This window comes from Fistularia commersonii, chromosome 17 (genome assembly GCF_037954325.1).
Source record: "Fistularia commersonii isolate RoL2024-O1a breed Wild chromosome 17, RoL_Fcom_v1.0, whole genome shotgun sequence".
Classification (NCBI taxonomy): Eukaryota; Metazoa; Chordata; class Actinopteri; order Syngnathiformes; family Fistulariidae; genus Fistularia; species Fistularia commersonii.
The window spans coordinates 13,614,232-13,639,846 of NC_141300.1; the positions used below are offsets into that span (position 1 = coordinate 13,614,232).

General features: G+C 53.4%; 1 protein-coding gene across 10 annotated transcripts in view; it reads left to right on the plus strand.

Annotated features, from left to right (window-relative positions):
• The first annotated feature begins 1,522 nt into the window (after positions 1-1,522).
• Positions 1,523-25,615, plus strand: part of magi2b (membrane associated guanylate kinase, WW and PDZ domain containing 2b) — a 58,684-nt gene continuing 34,591 nt past the window's right edge. For 8 of the 10 annotated variants that reach the window (XM_086162641.1, XM_086162644.1, XM_086162643.1 and 5 more), the window contains exons 1-2: positions 1,523-1,820; positions 13,674-13,790. In XM_086162641.1, coding sequence (XP_086018767.1) covers positions 1,523-1,820; positions 13,674-13,790 — 415 coding nt within the window. Of the gene's footprint in view, positions 1,821-11,101; positions 11,473-13,673; positions 13,791-25,615 lie in introns of those variants that run through there. The other 2 variants (XM_086162646.1, XM_086162647.1) reach the window with 1 other exon arrangement.

Sequence of the window (25,615 nt, forward strand, 5' to 3'; positions counted from 1 at the left end):
GCCCTGCTGAGAGTGGCGGTAAAAGGGACCGTCGTCCCCTGTAGATCCGGAGGAGCCGCTCTTGACTCGAACATAAATAATGAATCAAACTTTACTCCCGCTGCCTTGAAAAAGCCGGGCTGGAGAGGAAAATGCAAGCGGGAGATTAGTTTCACTCGGTGGAGCCTCGACGGGAGTCTTCCTTGGATCGTCTCAATCCGGGCGGATGAAAAACATTTTTACAGCGTTTTACCGAGCTTCGGAGGACGGAGACGGACGACAGCGACCTTTGACTCACAGTAACACCCGAACGGACGTTGGATTGCTCTTCATGCGAATAAAACCCCAAAATTTGCGCTCCATTTTAAACGTCGATTTGCGACGTCGATTTCCCGAAGCCCCCCGGAGCTCGCTGCGATTCGCCTTTCGCTTGTCGTGTCGTTTTCTGTCATCTGCTTCCATTTCAACCCACCTTTCCAACACCAAATATTGGACCCGGAGCGAACCTTTGGGTCCACACCTGTGCGCGGGACCAAAACAAATATTGGATAAGTGGGCCCGCTGGCAGTCGTGTCTGCCGGCAACCCAAAAGCGAAACCCCAATTGATTCGTGTCCTCCTTTCTCACCCCGTCCACTTCCAAATGACTGAAAATATCTGGTTTTCATTGTTTTTCCCAGAACAGTCTTGCGCTTCGCACAGTACACTACGGTCCTTTGCACATTACTATTACCGTAACCGCGGTTCTATTCGCGCAACAGAATTCCAAGGCCTTTCCTCGTTGTTTGTTGAAGACCAGAGGAAGAGATCTGCAGCAGAACATGGATGAACAAGAAGAATCCCTGTAGACGTGTGCGAGCGGCGGCTGTTTTCACTGTTTACATCATTGCATGGAAAAAATGGGACGATATATTCAGTTGGGGCAAACGGGAGGTTTTATTTACAACATTATTTCTCATGTTTCCTCGATGGAAATTGTTATTTTGTCGTAAAACTGATATTTGCGCCCACTCAGAAGGAGGCGGACTTCAAAATATTTGTCATATCAGAGTCAACTTGAAGGTTTTTTTTTTTTTTTCTTGGAACACGACATTAACGTAGAAGTGTGCAGGTCCGGCGGAGGTTCTTCCCCCCCGGACCGAGGCGTTCCCACGGCCGTGTCGCAGTGTGTGCACAGCCGTGGAGTGGGAGTGGGAGCGGGAGAGGGTGCGACCCCCCCCCCCCCCTTCCCTCCCCCCCGACCGTCTCCACGCCCCTCCTCCGAACCAGAACCGCCCGTCCCTCTCCTCCTCCGGCTTTCACATCCGGGTCAGCCGCCACTGCTGCTCGGCCGCGGGGGTTCGTCGCGTCGGCCGCCGCTCCGCTCCGCCAGCTCTCCGCGGACCGAGCGGGACAGCGGGCCGGCCGAGCTCCGGCGCCCGGAGGCGGAGGCGGGGGAGGCGGCGGCGGAGGAGGAGGATGGAGCCGCGGGCGGTGTGAAGCCGCTCGGCGGCCGCGGGGCGGGATGAGGCGCTAGGAGCCGTGCGGGTGTCGATCCTCTCACCATGTCGAAGAGCCTGAAGAAGAAGAACCACTGGACCAACAAAGTCCACGAAGCCGTGCTCGGCCGCGGGAAGGACGGCGAGCTGGGCTTCGAGCTGCGCGGCGGCGCGGAGAGCGGCCAGTTCCCCTACTTCGGGGAGGTGAAGCCCGGCAGGGGGCTGCTCCAGAGCGGCAAGCTGGCCGAGGACGAGCTGCTGCTGGAGGTCAACGACATGCCGGTGGCCGGGCTCACCAGCCGGGACGTGCTGGCCGTCATCAAGCACTGCAAGGACCCGGTGCGCTTCAAGTGCGTCCGGCAAGGTGAGTCCGGAGGAGGGAGCCGGGGAGCGGGGGAAGCGGCGACAAAGAGACCCGCCGAGGCGGAGGCCTGCCCGGCCCGGGGGAGGGACGTGACGAGACGGGTCGGTGCTCGCCGGGGGTGGGGGTGGGGGGGTCGGCGTCCCCTCCGGCTGGAGGGGGTGTGTCCGCCCCGGTGTGCAGGCGAGGCCCGCCACTCCTCATTCCATTACAATACTCATCATCATCATCATCATCATATAGAGCGATGTTGTTATGTGTTTATGGAGGGACGTGGATGCTTCCTGCACACACACAAGGCGGTGCAAAGTCGTGCTGTGCAGACAGACGGATGGACAGACAGACAGAGAAGTCTGGGAGGAAGCAGACAGACAGACAGACAGACAGACGAGCTGCTGCCTGCTTATGCTGAAATTAGGGTTCATATCAGTCCCATAGTGACACCAGTAAACCTGCTCATCATCACCCAAGGAGCCTCATTGATCAGGTCCTGTTGCAGGTCCTGTCAACACACACACACACACACACACTCACACACACTGAAGTGCTGAATTGGAAGCTATAAACTAATCCTCGGTGCTGTGGGGGCCGAGCGGTGTTTTATCGTCTCTGCAGTGTGTTGTTCTCCCGCCGACTGATATTCACGACCTCTGGAAGCGTCCGGTCCTGAAGTTCTCTCAGCACACACACCACACACACACACACACACCAGTGTAGACAGACTTACCTGCTTGTGTTTGTATGTTGAGAACATGGGATCAGAGAGTGGTGTCCATGGTTATGTTGTGTGTGTGTGTGTGTGTGTGTGAGAACGTTCCAGGGGCCTGTCTCTGAGACGGGGGCCGCGGCAGGAATCAAACGCTCGGACCCGGTTTATTTTGGGCCGCTCCTCCGGGGGTCTGGCTGTTTCCACGGGTTGCATCAACGTGATGGATTATGGAGCCGTGCTGCTGACGGAGCCGGGCAGAGCCGGGGTGTGTTTGTGTGTTTGGGAGAAAATGGAAACGTGTGTGTATCTCAGACAGGTTCCCCCCCATCCGTTTAAGCATGAGTCGACTGTATCTGTTTATTGAACCTCCTCCTCCTCCTCCTCCTCCTCCTCCTCACACCATTACCTAACACAGTCTCTCGTCCAGGAGACTTTTTTTTTTCCATCTGCCGTCCTTCGTCACGCCGCCGTTCCTCTTCCTCGCAGGCCGGTGTGCTCGCAGAGGGCTGCTGACACATTTTGGGCCGCTGAAGAATCATCTAGAAGCAGCTCTTTTTGCTCCACTCGCCACACACACACACACACACACACGCAGAGTTAAAATAAGAAATGAAAGGGCTCTCTTGCTTTTCGTGCCAACACACACACACACACACACTTTACCAGGCTGCTTTTAGTCAGACTCCTCTGCAGCACTGGAGCGGGGTTCTGACACCGCCGCCAGACAGACCTTCTTGCTGTCACTGGTTTCCTCTTATGCTCACATTATTAGGGACAGCAAAGTGCACGGAGGAGGCGCTGGAGGTCTGGAGGTCTGATCCTGGGTCTGCTCACTGTCCGACCGACACGTGGGTGTCGTTCGCGCCGTCCTCGCCGCAGATAGAAGAGATGAGTGTGTTTTATTTGGGGCTGTCCGTGCAGCCGGTTCAGTGGGCAGGTTGGTTCTGCAGAGTGTTTGAAGGACCTGAGCTGAGGAGGGTGCAGAGCGAAGCTCAGGATCGCTTCTATTTATTCTCTACCAGATATTTATCAGTTGCAACGCATCTCAACAAACTAACTTACTTCATTCACGAATCAATGTAGGGTCTTCACTGAACCTCAAGCGTTTGTTTGGACTGTGGGAAGAAGTGGAGGAACCGCACGCAGACATGGGTAGAACATGGAGACTCCACACCTGGAGACCCCCAGTGGGAATCCAACCAGGGACCCTCTTCTCCTTTCAGTCTCCTTTCAATGTTTGTCTGAATACGCCGAGGGAGAATCCTCTCCTCGCCGTGGATCCTCTCTTGAAGATAAACCTGCAGATGAGCTCCGAGCCGCGTCCACCTCTACGTAATTATGTGATAAATATCTCAGCGGCTGCAGGCGGGCGTGTGGAGCGAACGGCTGCTCGGCTCCCCGGGGCGAGCCGGCGGAGGAGCCAGGGAGGCCGCCGCTTCCCCGAGGTGTCGGAACAGTATGGAGGGAAAAGATGTGCAAATGTGTGTGTGTGAGAGACAGATTGAGTATGAGAGGCAGAGGTTCCGGAGGTGTGAGAACACACATTTGCTGTTACAGTGAAAATGAAATCCTTTGTTGTCGTGACGACCGCTTAGCGCTTTAATTCGGAGCCGATTATCAGCCAGGCTTCCTTCTTCTTCCGCTTAGGTTTGTTTTTTTTTTTTTTTTAGTTGAATAACGCAAACATCTCCAGTTGATGGACGACACCTCCACGCTCCTCGGCTGCTTTCAAGTGCCTCAAATCTTTTGTCAGAAATAGCTCCCAAACAGAATCGGGGATAAAAATACCAGCGCCGGGTATTTTTGGATACCTCGTCTCCACAAACGCTGCGATCTTCATGTCAACGGAAAGAACTTCAGGAGGACATCTTCACCCCCCCAACCCGAAGGTCCACAGGTCTGGACGAAGAGCGGCATCAGGACCTCCCGCCACTGGTTGCAGTGAGCGCTCGATTTGGATTTTTTTAATTTCCTTTTTTGACCTATCAGACGAGTTTGGAGAAGGATGCCCCGGCCATGCTAACATCTAAGTGGAGCACAACAGGCCCCGTCTCTGGAGCACTGCAGATTAAGGAGCATCGTTCTCTCCTCATGTGAAAATTAATCTCCTTTTAAGACAGACCTCATGGGTTCAGAGCCTCAGTTTGGTTTCTGGTCGTCAGGCAAACCCAGAGACAGCAGAACAACAAGGATCTGATGTTCACAGAAGCAAACATCGCAGTTACGAACATGATATCTGGTCCTTATGGATTCGTTCATTCGGTAGAACCCCCTATCTTGCAGTGAGGGTCGGAGGAGAGGGGCCTTCTTTGTGGAGCCTCCCTGTTCTCCCCATGTCCTCCCACAGTCCAAACACATCCAGGAGGTCCGTGGAGACCCCGCATCAAGTATCTGCATACGTTTTATGAGTGAAGTGTGTGTGGTCATAGCAGCGGGGCTTGCTTCGAGTGTGTAAGCAGCTGCTTGGGTCCAACTAGGTGGAAATGAGTGGAACTTGGAGGGGTTGTTTCCCAGCTGGCGCAACAGCCATCCATTCAATTGGATGGTTGGTGGTTTGATTTCAACCTTCCCAGGGCTGCGTGCCCGAGTGCCCTTTTGCGTTGCCCTCTTCCCTCAGAAAACTTAGTGCCGCCCGGTACTGTTGGTCGCCGCCCGCCATGCATACGCTCGGTGGAGGGAGGCGGCGAGGCGACGGAGAAGGTGACCTTCTGTTCAGCTCAGCTCGCCTTTTTTGACGCGAAGCTCCAAGAATCAGTGCGTGACATCCCCCCACTCCGGCCGTATTAATAACTCACCAGGAGATGAGCCCGTGACAGGCGCGGGGCGGCGTTACTGCCAGGGCTCGGATCCCCGGATCAAACTCCGGCTCAGCCGGCCTGCAACCGCACATCCGAGGGGTCCGGCTAAGTGAATTAGGTCAGTGTAATTCTCCCCACTGTGGACACGCCACAGGCAAACAAGATTTGAATATGTCTATCTTCTGCACATGTGGGATGGAATCCTACGGCAACCCATGGATCTCTGTGTGTGGTGAGAGCAGATTCCCACAATCGCTTTAACTCATCAATACACAATAACGCTGTATCGTATTTTTAAGTCGTCTAAATCCCCGGAGCTGACTGAGATCAAGAGGGTCTTTTCGCAAAAGTTCAGGATCCTTTTCCCGGATAAAGCCATTTGCTTGAAAGGAAAAACGTGTCTTGCTTTGATTAAAAACTGGCCATTTCAGCTTATTGAACCAGAAATCTTTCTTATATTAATTATAAAAACAAATGCAAATTCATCCCCTGGTCTCATTTAATAAAGCAAAGCATGAAATGCATTCATGCAATCATTATAATTTAATTTTAATTCTTTTTTTTCTCATTTATGTATTCTCATAATTATTTTTTGCTATGCTTCATCAGTGAGAATGAGGATGAAGTGTTTTGTATCAATGCTGCCCAAATTTCACTTGAATACGTGGAAGAAAGAACTTCATCTGTGTGTGTGTGTGTGTGCGTGCGTGCGTGCGTGCGTGCGTGCGTGCGTGCGTGCGTGCGTGCGTGCGTGTGTGTGTGTCTTGTCAATGTGTACTCAAAGCCTTGGTTGCCCTCAGAGTTGCTCCTAATGGTTTGGTAAGCACCTTGCATGGTGGTGTGTATGTGTGTGTGTGTGTGTGTGTGTGTGTGTGTGTGTGTGTGAACGGCTGAATGTGATCCAGAGTCTTTCATGACAAGAGAAGGTACTCCTTGTGTGATCTAAGTTTGTGTGACTGAAGACATAAACGCAGACGGCGTTGGATGCTGTTCAGTTCCAAGGTTTCTCTGGAAAAGAGGAGCAGAGACTGATTCTTTGATACGATTAACATGTTCATCCTTTAAATGGCGTGAATTTTGAACTGGTTCATAAAAGTGGATAATGTGATCTGTGTGTGTGTGAGAGTGAGACAAGTCTGTGCAGGATCCCTCCCACACACACACACACACACACACACACACACACACACACACACACACACACATACACCGCAGAGTCAGAGGATCCTATCTCCTTTAGTCAAACGTGGTGGCTCAGAAGCGAGCGAGTGGTGATTATTCACTGACGTGGTGAAGATTAGCCAGCAGTGCTAATCTGATAACGTCGCAATGAATGAGGAGGATTAAAACTGCAGGCTGCAGCTGCAGCGCCGGGACCTGGACTGGGACCTGGATTGGGATTGGGTCCGGGACTGGGACTAGGACTAGGTCTGGGACGCATTGAAACCCACATTGAAGATTTGCACACACCACACATGCATATACACACGACACGGACACACGTCACACATGCATACACACACACACAGTAACACACACACACACGGCACACACAGAACCAGGGACACACACACACATGTGCTACTAACCTGTACACTGAACATTTTGAGAGTTCAGTGCAAACCATTCAGGCATACATACTACACAAATAGGCACACACCACACACGTACACACACCACATGCATATGTACACCACAAACGGATGCACATGCATACATACACCATATTTGCTCACACACATACACACACACACACACACATACACATGCACAAACCACACATGCATCCACACAGCACAGACAGACATACACCACACACATACACACGACACACTATCAGAAAAAAATATCTATCTATCTATCTATCTATCTATCTATCTATCTATCTATCTATCTATCTATCTATCTATCTATCTATCTATCTATCTATCTATCTATCTATCTATCTATCTATCTATCTATCATCTGTTTATCAGCTGATTCAGTTTATCTGTGAAATCAGACACCAGCCTTTTTTTTCCTGGTGGAAAAGTGTGTTGATGAGAGGGGGGCAGGTGTGTGTCGTGTGTGTGTCTGTGTGTGTGTGTGTGTTGTGGGTGAGCTGGTGGCCCTGTCATCTGACCTTTGGGCTCCACCTGGGTTCCCTCAGTGCAAACATGGTGTCCCAGTCAAAGGTCTGCTCTGGATGGCCTCCTCTTTGGAGGAGTTGCCCTCCAGTTCAGGTCCCGCTGTCGTCCCTCTCCATCCTCGGCCTCTGGAAGGTCCGGGTCTCCTCCAGTCCGAGCGAGTCGTTCCCAGCCCGGCCTCGGCCCCTGCAGTTCCAGCTTCCTACCAGTAGAGTGCAGTAAGCGATCGATCAGCCGCGGACGGTTCGGCCTGCAGCGGCTTTTTCTTCACCTTCTTCCATCATTTGACACCCTGTCCTTCCCTCAACTCTGGGGTGTCACCACGTGTCTCCATAGCAACAAAATAAGGAAACCCGCTGCGTAAAACGTCTGTTAACGTGTTAAGTCGTGAAGTCATACGGACTCCGGATCATCTACCGAGCTTCCTGAAGAACGTGCGCGGCTGGAACGTCACAACGCGCGAGGCCACTTCTGTGTGAAATCCGTGAATTTGCTTCTTCAGGCGTCGGCAGGATCTTCTGATGAGCTGTTCTTCGCCACGTTCCGAGATCCTGGGCAGTAAATAATGACGGTTGTAATAAAGTGATGCTGAACAACCAGCGCAGCTGCGGCCCAGAGCCCCACTGTGCTCCGCCTGCTCAGAGGACATCTTCATCAGGGCTCCAGGAAGCCCTGGGTCCTCCAGATGTTCCAAACCAGCAAAGTGCTTCATGTCTCTCTCAGACCTTCTCCCCATCCTGCTTTATCCCTGAGAAACACGTTGCGCGCTCTCCATACCGACTCTCCTCATCTTCTCTGCAGCCCTCAGACGGCTTGGAGTTTCCGAACGTTCTTATTAAGATGCATGAGGCTTCGTATCTCCGAATGCAGGGTGATGAGCGCTGCTCAGGGCGGAGAGCGCAATCAGAGCGACAAACACCCTCCGATGGCGGGGAGCACCTGCGCACACACACACACACACACACACACACACACGCCATTAATCCATTAATATTCATCTCATCAGCACCAACACCAGAAGATGCTCACTCGGGTCGGCGCTTCCTCCTCCTCGCTTTTGGAAGTTCCTCTCAAGACGAGAGGCTTCTCTCTCTGTGAATGTGTTGCCAGGCCTTCTTTAAGGGCGTCGCTGTTAAGGTGTGTGTGTGTGTGTGTGTGTGTGTGTGTGTGAGAGAGAGAGAGATCAATACAAAGACCTTTAAGAGCGAGAACGTGTCATTTCCTATTAATAACAGGCCCTGCTGTCAGCTGTAATATTGCCATTAGAAGACTGAGCAGATACTTCATCCACAGCTAAAGAGCCATTAGAGCACACCTACATGTGGAGACCACACACACACACACACACACACACACACACGCAAACGTTCAAAGAAAAGGCTGGCAGGTCTAAGTAAGAGATGAATGAGCAGCCACTGATTTCTCCTTGTGTATAAGATCTTCTTCTCCACACCCTGTGGGATCTGGAGGGGTTTAAAGAATATCCGAGGTGTTCGGTGACCTTGGACAACCCAGGTGTTAGTCCTGGACCACCTTCTTCACAAGGTGGATCGTGGATACATGAAGTTAGGATTCCACCACCTTGGATGTGAACCTGGGACAACCAGTGTGAGATGACGTACGGATGGACTAGATGGAGGTGTGAGGGTAGGAGGACCAGGCGGACGTTCCTTCCGTTCCCGGACGTTGGTTTGACTCCGTTCCGCCCTGAAGATACCAGCTGCTACTAGAAGACCAACGTGTCTTCACCTCTAACAAGCGCATCTCAGTGAACCTCCATGTGTTTGGACTGCGGGAGGAACCCTGAGAACCCTGAGGAACACGGAGACTCCACACAGAAAGGCCTCCCTGTGGGTATCAAACCAGGGACCTTCTGGCTGTGAGGTGGAGGTTGTAACCACATTGAGTCCAGTGCTTGTCAGTGCTAAACAAGCCTCTTCCAGGAAGCAGCCTGCTTCTCTGTCCACAGGCCGCCTGAAAATGTTCCTTAGGCGCAGAAACTCCGGGAGAGTTTCGATAAGAAGGCAGGCAGATGCGTTCCTGTTTGTTGTGCACGGCTCCGGAGCCCCGGTGAACTCTGGTGGGAGGCAGGCGAGCGATCGATCGCCAGGCTCTCGGAGTTTTCTTCTCCATGACAACCGCTGGGGGGCAACTCCACTTCACCTCGCCGCTCCTCACACGTCCAGCACAGAGCTCAGCCTCGAGCCGGCCGGGTCGTCCCTGTGTGTGTGTGTGTGGCCGGGATCGGGGCGGCCGCTCGGCTGGGGTGCAAGTCAGTAGGAGGGTGTGTGTGTGTGTGTGTATTGATTATGCATTTTAATGTATGTAAACATCTACTGCAAGTTCCTCCAGTGTGCTTGCTGGCCTGGACTTCCTCTCTTCTGGACGGGGTGCTGGCAGAGGATGAGGTATGGATGAGAGGGTGAAAGGTCGTTTCTATATGAGGCCTTGTGATTGGTCCAGAGTGAACACCCGCCTCTTGTCCAATGACAGTTGGACAGGATAGGCTCCGCCCCCTAGACCCTGACTGCAGGATAAGCGGTGTGAATGAATGAATTCCTCTTGGCACCATAGTGATGACAATCCTCACGAGACATCAGGAGCTCAGATCTGACCGTGAACGCACATTTGGAATCGTTTTGCCAAAAAGGTTGCTCACCGGCAAAGCCGTCGTCATGGCGACCTGTTTTTTGTCCAACGAATCCGATCGGTGTCATTCTGGTCCGCCGGTTCAGAACCATTAACCACCCATTAATCACCGATGTAAACAATCCTGCCGCTGTTACTAGGCAACGGAAATGTCAGATGAGCTCGTATGAACATCCGTTCCAAGCGTTCCTCCTCTGTTGACAAACAAAAATGCCGGACTGCTAAGAGCATCTGTCCATGTTGCGAGGGCGCCCGGATCTCTGCCGTTGAAGGTCAGCGGATCAGACGGTTGAATCTGAACGTGGCTCGCAGACGCCGCGATGACACCTCCAAAACACCGTCAAAGTCACTTGTCACAGTTTTTTAGGACTTCATAATAAAACTCCTCCCCAGAGGCTGCGGTGCTATTTGAGGAACCCGCTGCAAAACAAACGGCCATGTTTGTGTTTGTGTGATGCTAAAAGCGTGGGTGTCAGGCGGCTCCTCCTCGAAGCACGCCCACCCTCTGCTCGGAGGGAAGCGCTCGTCTCGCGTTGCCGCGCTTCCGCTCCGTCTTTTTGTGTTTCTAGACCAAAACCCCGGCCCCGAACGGCGCCCGAAGGCATCTGCGCTGGCATCGGCAGCTGTGAGCTTGTCAAGCCCTTTGTTTGGGTTTGAATGTGTGAGTGTGTGTTTGTGTAACCCCGGTGTCACATGTGCTGCCGCAGTGTTTCACAGTGGTTCTCTCTAGTTGGTGACGTTCACACAAGGTCAACCGGAGAGCGCATCTGGTGGACGAGAAGCGGCGTATGTTCAGAATGTCGGGGAACATCTGGATGCAGTCACACACACACACACACACACACACACAAGAAAATATAGAATCACATCCACCGATCCGTTCACACTGGTTAGCATGTATCTCCTTGTCCGTCTCAGCGCTCACACACTCGCCGTGGAGACGCTCCGGCGCAGTGCCGGCGACCGCAGATAGGGGCCGCTGCAGGACCGCGGAGGCTCCTCGGCCATTCTTCTGGCGGGTCGTGTGGAGCCCGGTTTCCCACTGGCACATCTCCTCCTCCTGCCTTTTCTTTTGACGGTCGCCGTCTCCATCTCCTCCGCGTCTCTACGTCTCCCTCCCTTCCCCCCCTCTGCCTTACGGTTGCCTCTCCTTCTCCGGGATTTAAGCGGGCCGCGACCAGCTGCTACTCGCTCGAGCGGCGGCGGAGAGAAATGCTCAGGGAGGACGGCGAGATCTCGCCGAGGCAGCGGGAGATGTGCGGCGCTCGGTGGCGAGGCTAGAGGACGCCTGGGAGGACGGGCTGCCTGTGGATGTTAGACCTGTGGAGGGAAAGGACGGCTTTTCATCACCATCTGGCTCTGCTGATAATGAGGTGCTTGGACTACACTGCCTTTCCTGTGGCTGTCTCTTAACAACATGTGTGTGTGGTGTTTGTGTGTGTGTGTGTGTGTGTGTGTGTGTGTGTGTGTGTGTGTGTGTGTGTGTGTGTGTGTGGTGTGTGTTGGTCTGCGTCCATAGGAGGCTCCATGTCTGGGTGCGATTGCATGGATGACATGTTTACCGAACGCAATCTGAACGCTGCAATGATGCTAAATCAAGATTTCACCTCTTTCCCTTCCTTTCCTCTCTTTTCCTCTCCTCTCCTCTCCTACCTCCTCGTTTCCTCTCATCTCCTAACTCCTCGTCTCCTCTCCTCTTGCCAGGGAGGCAATCCACGGTGCCTCGTAGCCAAAATGGACTCAGTTTACATAAGGCGTGATTTAAAAAGCACCTGTTATTGCAGAGTCACCTGTGTCCCCGAAAGGCGAGTGGTTGTGTGTGCGTGTGTGTGTGTGTGTGTGTGTGTGTGTGTGTGTGTGTGCGTGTGCATGCCGTGCACGGCACTGGATGTCGTCGGATGAACGTTGCCTTCATGAGCGCCGGTGGGCTGAATGCTGTCAAGTCCATTTAGCAGGAGCTCCTGGAGTATGCATGAGTGAGAAGACATGTTTGTCATTTGTAAGCGCATGGTAACCCCCCCCCCCACACACACACACACCCTCACACATGCACACACACACACACACATACCATCAGATGATATTCTTGGATGCCTAATGTTGTTACAAGAACGACTTCTCCTCCTCTCGCCCTCCTGACTCCTCTGGTTTCTGGATGAAGGGAGGAGAAGCCGTTCGCGGACGGCGACGGATGCAAGTGGTTTATACCCGATGTTGCCGCGGTGACGGGCTGGAAAAACCCCAGCGCTGCCGTGGAAACGAGCGCTGGAGACCGAGTCGGGCATGAGGTGGTCGGGAGCTTCTGTCCTCTGCAGGCCTTCGTCACCCAACCTGCTGACATCGCATTTCAAACCCCGCAGGGGATCACCGGTTTACACAATTACCACTCTGTGTGTGCGTGTCTGTGTGTGTCTGTGTGTGTGTGTGTGTGTGTGTGTGTGTGCGTGCGCGTGCGCGTGCCCCTCATCTGTTTTTCTTTTGTGCAACGAGCTTTCAACTTGATTAAACCTCTGTCCTTCACAAACCGACCGACCGTCTGAACCCGGTGTGGACATCTCAGCCACTTCGTACCTGCAGGGTTTCTGTGGCACATGGTTTCCCACGTGCGCGTATGAGGCCGGAAACGCATCTACGTGGACGACTCGGTGAGTCCACGGCAACCCGGAGGGTCCGGATGTTCTCGCTCCAAATGTGGCCACCAGAATGTGCAGAAGCGCAGACCCATCCACTCTGCGGACCGGCTGGGCTCGTCCAATCGGGGACCGGTCCGGCAGCCCAGTAACCAATCAGAGGGATGGAACCCGTGATGTTCCTGCGAGACCCAGAGGGATGTAAGCAGACAGCATGCTGCTATCAAATGCTATTCGGAGTCAGGCAGCAGATGTCTCCTCTGCACAGAAGGTTCCAGATCCTTTTTGTTTGTCTTTCAAAGTACATATTTTATCCGGGTTGCTTTATCCACCACGGCAGCGGCCATCTTGTTTTGGCGGTGCGTGCGGCATCCCATGTCCTGGTAGTTACCATCCCCGACCGTCTGGATCCGAGCAACCTTGCAAAGATAAGATAGGATTCTGAAGAATGATCGCACACTCCTGAGTAGCGGGTAAGTGAAGATGGGCCAGTTGGACCAGGGTTGGAAGCTCCTAACACCACCAGCTAGACCGATGTCAAGGATGTCAATGTTCTCCAGAGGTATCCAGAGGCCATGGAGCTGGTCCACGGAACCAGACATGGTACTTTTTAAGCAGGAAGTGTCTCGGAGAAAGAAAAAAGCCTTCCTGCAAGTGTGAGGAGCATCATGTTGCTCCATCTTGTGTTTTTTGGATTCAAACTTCCATCCAGATGCTGTTGTGGCATGTAGAGTCCATGTTGGTGGGGTTGGTGGATGGTGTAGGGGCACCGATCCAAGGCATGGAGTGGACTGTTGGAGTTTTGATCAATCGTGCGCTGCACGTGCATTGCCTGATGTTAACCTTCACAGGTCGGGTACGCTTGCAGATCTGGAGAAGGTATGACTGCGCTCCACAGAAGCAAAGCTCTCTGTAACCTCTCTGTGGTGTGACTGTGTTTGCAGGTGGGGTGGTTGACAAAGATTTGCGGCACTACCTCAACCTGCGCTTCTCCAAAGGTTCAGTGGACCACGACCACCAGCAGATCATCAGAGACAACCTCTACCTCCGCACCGTTCCCTGTAAGTCTGAGACAAGTCCTCCGTTCCCCCCCCCTTTTGGGAAAAGGACCTCCTGCTCGGGAGGAGTTGTGTGATCGCATCTCAGCTCATGTTGGGTTTACCAGGTGTGAAGGATCTGGGTGGGGGGGGGGTTTGTGCAGGAGATATCTCTGAGGTGCACTCTGGTTGCCAAAGGCTGGAGGTTGCAGCTGAGCTGGGTTCCTCCATGGGTTCTTCATAATTTTTTGCATATCTGCGAGTGGACATCCACCGATGTTGGATTGTAGCACGGAGGGGGAACCAGGAGGGTGGACCTCCGAAAAATGCAGCTCCAGTGTGATGGTCCACGCAGGAGAAACAGCGTCTCCAGCTTCAGTCAGGCTGCTGGTTGGATTCCACACTGCAGAACAGCTTGTTCTTATTTTGGAGAAATCTGTCCATACTCTAACAGATGAGCTCCATCCATCCCAAGCCCTCCTAGCTTGTATCTCCAAGGGTTTCTCTACATGTGTCACACACACACATACGCACACATTCTGACGTTTCACCCCCCCGTTGAACATTCTCCACTCTGATTGGACGCCGGCACAAACTGAGAATCCATCTGACGTCTCCAGAGTCCTCCTCCTCCTCCTGTCCTCTGCCTTCACCTCCACCGTCCCTGTCATTGCCCGAGATAGACCTCCTCCTCCTCCTCCTCCTCCTCCTCCTCCTCTTCCTCCTCCATTTCCTCCTTTTTCTCTTCTTTCCTCTTCCCTCCTTCCTCTCGGGGGGGTTGCCCTCCTATTTCTCCATTACCCCCCCATCGCCCCTTCTTCTCCCCCTCTATCGTCTGGCTTGCTGAGGCTCTCAGCCCGAGGTTTCCACGGCAACCAGCCTCTTGTCTCGAGGCTTGCGTTGCAGCGACGCCCCACCCCCTCCGGCAGCGCACGTTAGACGTGCACAGGACTCACACACACAAACACACTTCTACACGTGTCGGACGGACAGCGGACAGATGTCCAACTTGTGTGTTTGCGTACACACACCTACAGTGGTGACTGGGGGCTGCATGGATGTGTGTGTGTGTGTGTGTGTGTGTGTGTGTGTGTGTGTGTGTGTGTGTGTGTGTGACCCTGTGCCACTGCAGTGATGGAGGTTGTGAAGATGCTGCGGATGCCACTCCGAAGCCTGACCTTGCATACCGTACACACTCGCCGCTCTTTGATTGGATTGTGTCAGAGGTGTGTGTGTGTGTGTGTGTGTGTGTGTGTGTGTGTGTGTGTGTGTGTGTGTGTGTGAACGGTGTGTCAGCTATGCCCGTTGGAGGATCTGGGCAGGTTCTTCACGCTCCACCGGAGGTCGGAGGTCTGAATGGACCTGCCTCCTGGCCGTTGAATCGGGTGTAGAAACATGAGATGGTCGAGCGTGACGTTGGGCTGAAGGTCTCCAGTGTCCACCTGAGATGCCTCCTCAGCCTGGATCTTCCTGCATGGAGGAATTAATGCTCTCCCATCAGAGGGACAGCAAAGGTTAGTAGTTCTGGAGATAAAGTCAGACTGAGATGGTTTGGTCATGGATGGAGGAGGGATAGTGGAGACGTGGGTAGAAGGATGCTGAGGAGAGAGGTTAGATGGAGGCAGATGATCGGCTGTGGAGACCCCTGGAGGGAGCGGACCAAAGAAGAAGAAGATGACAAGACATTATTTAAATGATGTAGCTGCTATGCTTTGGTTTCCAAGGCAACGGTTTTATTCAATGAAGCACCCCCTTGCAGGTCTCCTCAGTCGACGACCATGTCCTCGCCTTCATCGGGTTCTCCACCGATCCTCAGGGTGGAGTGCCTTCAACGGTCAAAGCCTTTATTTGTAGCTCCACGTGCACGGAGAATCTGAGCTGATTGTGGCAATTGAGGGCCGAGAGGAGAACTCCCATTTTCAAATAGCACCAATCATCAAAACAAGGAGGACCCGTCCGGTCCAGGTCCAGACCAAGTCCGTGTCCTTTTCATCCCTGTTTCTTGATGTTATGATGGTTTCTCAACCCGTATGACCCACAGCCACAGAAGGCCGGGTTCTGCTGGTCCACGTGTTTCTGGTTTGGGGGTCAGGAGATCATCAACTCGCTCAGATGTTTGCTCGGCTTTTGTTCCCTGTGAGTTTTTCCAACTTTGCTTTTCTTCAGTTTGATGATAAGTTTTAAAAATAACACGGGGTCCGAGAACCTCCGGCCTTTCTTGGTTCGATCCTGGTTGGGTTTCCACAGGGGGGCCTTTCTGTGTGGAGTCTCCATGTTCCCCCCGTGTCTGCATGGGGTTCCTCAGGGTTCTCCAGGTTCCTCCCACAGTCCAAACACATGATAGAAGTTCACTGGAGACCCTACATTGTCCAGACGTAGATGAGAGGATGCATAGTTGTATGACTATAAGTGTCCCTATGATTGGTCCACGGTGACCCCCTATGAGGGATAGGCTCCGCCCCCCTGTGACCCTGAATGCAGGATAAGTGGTGTTGATGATGAATGAATGAATGCAAAGACCATTTAGCGAATAGCTTGTTTCCCTGTGTTGAATAGTTGAAGCAGCAGAGGGAGGAGAACATACCCGGCTTGCACCTCAGATCCCAGCAGTGAAGCGAGGTCGCTCCTCCTCCTTCTATTTGAGGAAATGTCAGGAAGAAAAATGGATCCTCCAAGCAGAGTTCCAGTCCCGCTCTCCCCGGAGCCTCCTCCTATATCCTCCCGGTCGCCGGCCCTCTTGTTTTCTCCTCACGCCGTCCCGTCTCTGCGGGTTGCGGCGTCGGCGGCCGTCCTGCGCGTCCCGCAGCCGGGTCGGACGGGTCCGGGGCGAAACGTGGGTTTTCATCTCGGCGTTCCAGCCGGGCCGCCTCCGGGCTCCTCCGCAGATGGAAAGACGTTAATTGTGTTTGATGAGTGAGTGGTAATGACATCCCCGTAATGAAGTGCCTATTATTTAACAAAGCTTATTCAGTGTAATGGAGGATTACAGACATTCCGGCTCGCGGCCCCCCTGAGCAGCTTCTCCTTTTTAACGCCCCGAATATTTGAATCTGTATTAATTCATTGTCGGAGCGGCAGATTCTACAACCCTCTTTTCATCTCACGTACAGTCCGGAGCCGGCCGGCGGATCTGCGGCGCGCCCCGCGGGCCCCGTGGCCCCGGTGGGCCTGTTTTGCGGGCCGTGGCTCCGGAGCGCCGCCAAATGGGTGTTTTCCTCCCCGTGTCTGCGGCGCTTTGACCCGCGCTGTCAGTGCGAGTCTGTCAGCTCGGCGAACAGACGCCACTCTACATTACAAAACATGCTGTCACGCTGAAGGACGTGGGAGGTGCGTCTGTGTGTGTGTGTGTGTGTGCGTGCGTGTGTGTGTGTGTGTTCCCTCTGCTCGGAGGCTCACATGCTGACACGGAGTTGTGCACTGTGTTCTATCACTGCTCAGCGTTTGGCTGCCCTCCTCCCAAAATAATGAATTGAGTGTGATCACTTGCTGTCTGGTATTAATAGCGTCCCTCATATGTTGCCTCCAAGCCACTCTCCGGGTGTTTATCTTCTGTCATGAGATGGTTTTTCTTACTCGCAGGTTTCCCCCTTCCTACGGTTTGATGTTTCGTTATCGCGCGTTCGTCCGAGCTGGCGGGAAAACCCCGGACGAGCGTTTGGCTCATCCCACATAAATGGTGGAATCAGCTGGCTGGCTGCTCACCGAGCTGTTTGACAGGTTTAAGCTTTCAGCCGTGTTTCCTGCGGAGATGGCAGGAGGAGATCGCCTTCAGCTGCAGGAGGCTCTTCAATAGGCGTGATGCTCAAGTCAGGTTATTCCAGGGTCCTAAACTCAAGAGGGGAGGTGATTCTTCAACGTTTGCGCACCAAAAGTCCTCCACTGCGTACGCCGTCTCCTCTGAGCAACATCAGATGTTCTTCAGGGTACGGCAGGTCTGGACCAAGCGCTTCCAGGTGACCTACAGGAGCAAGCACTCGGAGACAACTGCCTTTTTACCGGTGGAGAAACAGATCCCGGCCTTCTGTGTGACGAAGACGGGGCGGTGAAGGTCGGGAGGGACAGTTGATCTGTTTCTGGTTATGCCAGCAGAGCGAACAGCTACATGCTAATAGCTTTACTATTCCTGAAAGTTATAAGAATGGCGGGCGCTGCAGCAGATCAGGCCCCGTCCCCTGGGAGCCACGATCTCGCACGGATGAAGGGACGTGAGTGCAGAAGAGGGATATCCTGGGATATCCCTTAGCAGATTCAGCCCGTGGTAGCATAACAAGGTGCTAGCCTAGCGCCATATGTTCTATTATATTTCTAGCGAGCCGCGTTTTAGCCGAGGTGGATCCGGTTCACGGCGACAGTAACTCAGACGCTCAGACACTAGGGTGAGTCTGCTCCTCCGGGCTCTCTGCTTCTCCCGCCGCCGGTTCTGCCTTCAAATACATCAACCGCGAGCGGCGGGTCTCTGAAAGGGCGCATTTTGGATGATTGATTTTGAAGAAGTTCAGGAGGGCCAGAGACAAACCTCGCACCTGATTGGGTAAATCAGGACGGCGGCGACCTACTCGGCTGCAGGACCGACTGTTTCTTCTCGCGCGCGTCTCCTTCGATCATGGGATAAAACCCGGTTCGCCGAAATCCGCGTTTTTTTCCCCATAAACCCCGTCGGTGTCCAAGAAGGCCGCGTCGGCCATCTTCCCCCAGCCTGGGCGCGGGGCGGTCAGAGGCTGCGGGAGCTGCAGGGCAGCTGCATGTCCGGAGCAGATGTGAAGTGACAGAAGCTGAAGGTATTTATAGGCTATCTGAGCGGGGAAATGTGCAGCTCACTGTCGGCTCTATTTATAGAGCCTTTTACTGATTCCTCTGAGTGCAGGGGATGAGAGGAGATGGTTCTCCAGGGAGCGACTTACAAGGCTCCCTTATATCTCCTCCTGCCGCACCTCATCCCTCCACCCTCTCTCCATCCGCTCATGTCCGCTCGTACCTTCTCCGCTCATGTCTGCGTCTTCCTCAGCGCCGGTCGGCGTCCACCCTCAGCCCCCAGGGCAGAGCAGCTCTGACAGGCTTCTTCTTCTTCTTCTTCTTCTTCTTCTTCCTTCCCTTCGTCTTCTCCTTCTCCTGAAGCCATGGCTGTGAATGCAAATGGAAGTGAATGGTGGCACACACTCCACTCTCATTGGCCGGATTGTCGGCCAATCAGATGTTGACGAGCTTACAGACACTTCCTCCTTTGCTGTCTGTGATTTCTTCTGCCTGGCCTGTGCCTTGATATCTGTGTGTGTGTGTGTGTGTGTGTGTGTGTGTGTGTGTGTGTGTGTGTGTGCTGTGACAGCTCACCAAAGGTTATTAATATGATAATCACCAGTGTGTAAAAGTACTCCCACTGTCTGCAGGATATGCAAAGATCTCTGAGGAGTGTAAGAACCGGGTTGATGTCGGTTCGGGTCCAAATCTAAAACCATGTTTTCCCTCAGAAGATCTAAATGGAGAAGGATGGAGGGCCTCCTCTCGGTGGGACCTCACTCTACATCCATACTCCAGGTTTGAATGGATGGAGAAACATGTCGGGGTGAGAGAAAAGAATAATAAAAAAATGTATAATAGGAAAAGTGGAGAAAATGAAGGTGAGGAGGTGCATGGGGTCTAGTTTGGAGACACTGAGGAGAAGACAGGAGGCAGAAACGGAGATGTGGAGGTTTGTCTTGACATCTAACATGAATCCGTGCTAGATGTTCTGGAGATAAAGTCAGATCTGGGTAGAAGGATGCTGAGGTTGGAGCTGCCAGGCAGGAGGTCTAGATGAAGACCAGAGAGGAGGTTTATGGATGGAGGGGAAGTGGACGGGGGGTGAGGTGGTGTTAAGAGGGTTAGATGGAGGCAGATGATTGGCTGTGGAGACCCCTGGAGGGAGCAGCCCTCTACAGAAGAAAAAGGATATCAGGAGGCTTTGGTTAGAGTTCAACACGTATTTGTTGAAAATAACGCGAGTCTACAGCTGCACGTCCACGTTCCACGCGTGCCCCCGATCCCGCGGATCACACCGACCATCGAACCGCACAGAACTTCCGACCGATGTGCTGCTGCGAGCAGAGGTGGACGAAGGACGTGGTCGCTGTGGGAACCGTGGTTGTTCAGGTATTCATGTTCTCGTACGGACAGTGTGTTTTTCCACGGCGGCGCCTTGATTATTCTGTGTGTGCCGAGATTTAATGGGCTGAGCTGATAAATGAATAATGTTGTTGCAGACCCTTCTGTGTTGTACGTGTGTGTGTGTGTGTGTGTGTGTGTGTGTGTGTGTGTGTGTGTGTGTGTGTGTGAGGGAATGAGAAATACATCATCCCCAAGGGACTTTCTCCTTAAAGGGGTGATTTGCCTGCCGGCTCGCTCTTGTTAAAAGGCTGCCTGACACGCTTTGATGGGCTCCTCTGCACGCCGCCGTTTGATTGGCGGCCGGGACGGTTGTTGCTCCGCAGATGAAAGAAAAACGGCAACGGGACGCTTTTAATTGTCTGGAAGCAAAAAAAAAAAAAAAAAGAGCAAATATCAGGGGCGCTGTTAGCTTAGCTGCGCTGTTAGCTTAGCTGCGCTTTAGCGAGCGTTGACCGCCACGGGGGGGGAGGGGTTGACAGGTGCCACCTAATCTCCTCGCCGTGATCCTCTCCGCCAGCTCGGATCTTCTGACGGCTTCGTGTTTGTGGTCCCTCCTCCTCCTTCTTCGCTCTGGCTGTGCCACCACTCACATCAGTGGAACGTTGGCGAGAAGAGCTCAATCTGTGATGTTCTGCAAGGCGTCACTCTTTTCTCTCACCTCCACCTCACACACACACACACACACACACACACACACACACACACACAGACATACCATCCGGGGCCTGGTGTCATCCTGCGTCAGTCAGCGCTGCAGACTAATAAAGGTGTTTTCAGCCTATCAAGGTTTATTTCCATCACCATATGAAGCGCCCCGGTGCCGGGGCAATTTCTCAATGTCACCTGGCCGCTGGCGACGCTGACATTGATCGGCGCCGTCGTCGTTCCCGGAGATGGCGGCCGGAGCGAACCCCCCGGAAAACACTTTGTTTTATGAACTTAATCAACTCCCCTCCTTTCCTCGCCGGTGAATCAGATGGAGCGCTCGCCTCTGGTGTCGGTGCCGCCTTCAGACGTTTCCAGATTTGGATCCCGAGCCTAGAAACGCGCTCTCAGGTAATTGCCGAGCCCGGCGTGTGTGACTGCGGCCTCCGTCCTTGGCAAAGGTTGCTCTGCTGCCATTTGCATAAACAATCCCGGTCCTTAGAATGACTCAGCACTATTTCACCCAAAGCAGCAAAGATTGTTACATCACCGCTCTGTTCTGTGCAAACGTTCAGGCCAGACAACCTTGTTTTGTTTATTTTCCCCGTCTTTCTGTCGGTCCACGACATGAACCCCGTTTTATTCGGACGCCCCTTCAGAGCCGTCGTTCTGGCGTCTCCTCCCCCCTGGACCCAAACATCTCCGCTTCATATTCAATCTGATGACGTGGCTTATGGCACCTCTGCCTCACAGCCAGAAGGGGAACCTTCTTGTGCAGGGTCTCCGTGTTCTCCCCGTGTCAGTCCAAAAACATGCAGGAGGTTCATTGGAGACTGTGCATTGTCCAGACATGTGGATAGTTGTGTCCCTGTGATCGGTCGGTCCAGGGAAAACCCCGCCTCTTGTCCAATCAGGATAGGCTCCACCCGCTGCTTGCGACCCCGAGTGCAGGATAAGTGGTGTAGAAGATGAATGATGAATCCACAACACCACACTGTCTCCTGGCATTTGGTAATTTGCTTTTTTGCTATTATCCAGCCAGATAACGGCCGCAGAGCTGCCATGCAAAGGGCCAACCAGACCATCACGACGCATCTGGGAGGGATTTGGTGTCAGTAGGTCTTCATCCAGGACCAAACCCTTTCCAGCACTGGCCCATCAGTTAACACAGGAGTGTTTGTTTCATTTATCCTGGCGAGGAGACCTCTGAATCCTCAAGTCCTCCTCGCTGAGGGAGCTCCTGCAGGCTCCTGCCGGCCCGCTCTGCACTGCGACTCAGGGGCCGGGCTGAGCCGGAGGTGATGGACTCAAACGCCTCGCGAAATACAACCAGACAAAGGGCTGCGTTTGCAAAATGGCTGGATTTCACGTCCCAAATGCACCTTATTTGTGCTCCCGCTTGTTTCCATGGCGAGGCGACGTTGCCAGGCGCTGACAGGTTGTCTCGGTAGCAGACACTCCTGTCAGAGCGTCGCCGTGATGCGTCGCTGTATCCGTAGCCAAGGCTTTGTAGTGTAAATAAGGAGGTCTGCGTATATGTTTGTGTGTGTGTGTATGTGTTTGTGTGTGTGTTTTGCGTGTGTGCTCCATCATACCTTTCCCGCAGACCCGCTGTCACACACAACAGCTGCCCACAGGGTTACGCAGACCAAAGAGCAAGATGGTGGGGCAGAGGAGGGAGAGGGTGGCGGCCAATCAGGAGCCGCAGAGCCACCCCGAGGAGTGACCAGTGATAACGAAGAGTGAGAGGAGTGAGACCCTCTAACCCGTTGCCATGGCGCCCAATCCCACATCCATCTCCGGGAGGGATCGGTTCCCGCGCTCGGAAAGAGAAACAGGAAATAAGAAACGGGTTTAAAATCTTGGTAATTGGGAAGGTTGTCGGTCTGATTCCCGGTCTCCTCTGTGGTTCGCTCTCCTTTCAGCTCAAGTCATGGCCGCTCCTGCTTCCTTCTGAGTTGGAGATAAAATGTGTTATTTCCCCCCCGTCATCCCTCCCGTAGATATTAGTTTAATTCAAACAATCATTCACACACACACACACACACACACACACGTGTTGGAAGGGCCGCGGACATGAATCTATGAAGAAGAAAGCGAGTCTTCTCCACTGGACTTGTTTGTGTTTTGTTTTGTATTTTGTTTTTTTTTTTCAAATAGGCCCGTGGGTTTGTGGAGTTAATAACCAGAGCAGGAGGGAGGCGGAGCACGTCTCTGCATGAAGACACAACCTGATTTCTGAAGACAGGAAGACATTGTGCTGCTTGGAAGCCTGTAGAAGATCAGGCTTATTTCTGCTCCTAAAGATGGTGCTGCTGTATATCATTCATTCATTCAGTCATTCAGTGGGGGTGAAGATAAGATAAAATAAGATAAGATAAGATAAGATATACTTTATTGATCCCCATAGGGAAAATTCTTTTTGCCAATTCTTTTGATTGGCCGAGAGGTTCACCCCGGACCTGTCAATCACAGGGACACGTAGATAGACATGCAACCATTCATCATGTCATTCCTTCAGGTGGACAATATAGGGTCTCCAGAACCTCCTGCACATGTTTGGAACCTGGAGAACTCTGAGGAACCCCACGGAGACACAGGGAGAACATGGAGACTCCACACAGGAAGGAACCCTGTGGGAATCCAACCTTGACGCTCACTATGTGCTAATCATCATTGGTCCACCTGTAAATCACACTGCCTCATTTAAAGACCTCCACTTTCTTGAAAAGACCCGTGGTGAGCACCACAGGACCCTCACATGAGGCAACATGGACCAAATCTCACAAAGAATCTATGAATCCAACGCTGAAGTCCTCTAGGAGCCTCCTCCTCCTCCGGAGCAGGCTGGTGGCTCTGATGGATGATGCTGCCAGGGTTTGCCAAACAAACACATCTCCAAGACATGTTTGTGTGTGTGTGTGTGTGTGTGTGTGTGCGCTCTGAGATGTAAAGCTGAAAGCTCAGGTGGGATCTTGGCTCTCCTGGTTCCACTCTGTCATGTGTTGCATCCCCCTGTGGTCCATGAAGCCCCGTCTTCCTGCAGGCTCCAGGCTCAGCAGCGGCCCGGCGCTAACTATCCATCATGTGACCGCGTCCTCGCTGCCTTTATTATGATAATCAGTCCGTCCACACGTCTATTTTTAGCCCCTGAATCCCCCCCCCCGCCTCTCGGTGGCTTCCCGTCTAATTACGCCGACGCTCGTTGGCGTCCACGTGAACGTCCAAACCCGGCGCCGACCAATCGGGCCCCTCCCCCGCCTCCCCGATGCTGTTCCATTATTCAGCCTTTGTCCTCTTATCGTCTGACGCCCAGCTGAGTTATTCCAGAGTGTCAGCTATTTTAGCTTTTTCGCTCCAAATGGACTTTCCTTGTTACGTACGTAATCTCTTTCTCCCTCACACACACACACACACACACACACACACATGCGGGCGCTCGGCCCCACAAATTTCAGTTTTGGTTTGGAGGCGAAGAATGTTCTTCTCCTCCCTAAAGCTTCTCCACGCTCTCGTGGATTTACAGTCAGTAATAAGGCGTAAAGCCCCCCCACCTCCCGTCACCCAGGAGAAGTTTGGCACCAGCGGCTAATTGCGATGCAAAGTCCGCTTGTGGCGAGCAGCCAACTTTGTTCTTCATCAGGAGAAGCTCTGCTTCCAATCAATACAGCTTCTGGCTGGTCTCCTCTCAGCCGTGTTTAGTTTTTTTTTCCGCCTCCTTCTACCTCGCGGATGCGTGCAGCTCAACCCCCCCCCCCCCCCCGCCCCCGCCTTCTGATCACAGATTAACGAACCCCCGGGAAAAAAAACGTGCACCCGGTCGGGTGGAAGATCTATGGACAGGAGAGACCCGAGCAAACAATGAAGGGTAGATGGTTTTACAAAGGGGAACCACGGAGGTGCAGAAGTGAGAGCTTCTGCCTCCCGACCAAGAAGGTCCCATGTTGGATTCCCACTGGGGGTCGTCCTGTTTGGAGTCTCCATGTTCTCCCCGTTTCTGCGTGGGGTTCCTCAGGGTTCTCGGACCTTCACCGGAGACCCTGCGTTGTCCAGATATGTGGATGAGAGGGTGAATGGTCCAGGGTGAACCCCGCCTCTCAACCAATGACAGCAGAGAGCGGCCCTGAATGTAGGATAAGCGGTGAAGATAAAGAATGAATGAAAGGTCACGTGCGCCTCCACGTGTCCGAAGCAGGAGGTTCGGGAGAGAAGACGGGGGAGTCGCGATCGATATTCTCAGCGCCTCAGATCCATATCTCTCCATCTCTCCCTGGTTCCCTCTGTCCTCCTCCTCCTCATCTTCATCCTCCTCCTCCTCCTCCTCCCTCCGTGCTTCCAGGGGAAGAAGCTTTGGAACGCGAGGCCATCGGCGGGTCATCAGTATTCCGGCAGGCGCCGCCGCCTCGGCCGGTGGCGGCAACATCATTTCATTCTGATGTCACAGATCGATGGATGTAACCATGGCGCCGCCATACGTCCTCCCCCATCGCGTCTTCCAGATACCTTCTGAGGGTTCATCACATGACGGCTGACGGATGGAGAGAAACCGCTCGGATGGTAGATGGAGGAGAAAGACCATGAATAAAGTCACAAACCTCTTCGGAGCGGACGCCATCTTTGAAACTGAGGCGGTTCGACAAGACCCGCCATCAGGTCGGACCCGTGTTTGGCCGGTGGACCGCAGTATCTTCTCCAGATACGCCGGTTTCTCGACTCATCGACGATGAGGAGGTGCAATCCGGCAGAGCAGCAGTGAGGGGGGGGATCAATGGAGATCTAATGATGGAGATGGTGCACACCTGGGAGGGTTGGAGGCTCCTCAGCAGATCACGGGTTTATGAGCACAGCTGGAAACCAAGCGATCATCTCCTTTCAGAATTCCGTTCCCACGGCAGCGTCCCGGGCCTGTGAGGCCTGGAGCAGGCAGGCATCTGCTCTGGAGGGCAGAGGCCCAAAGAGGGCTTGTTTTTTGAGGCCTCGGTGGCTGGAGGCCGATGCGGTTCCTCGGCGTGCGCGGCGACTGAGAAGGTTCTAGTTGTGTTTGGTAGAAGCTCCGCCGGTCG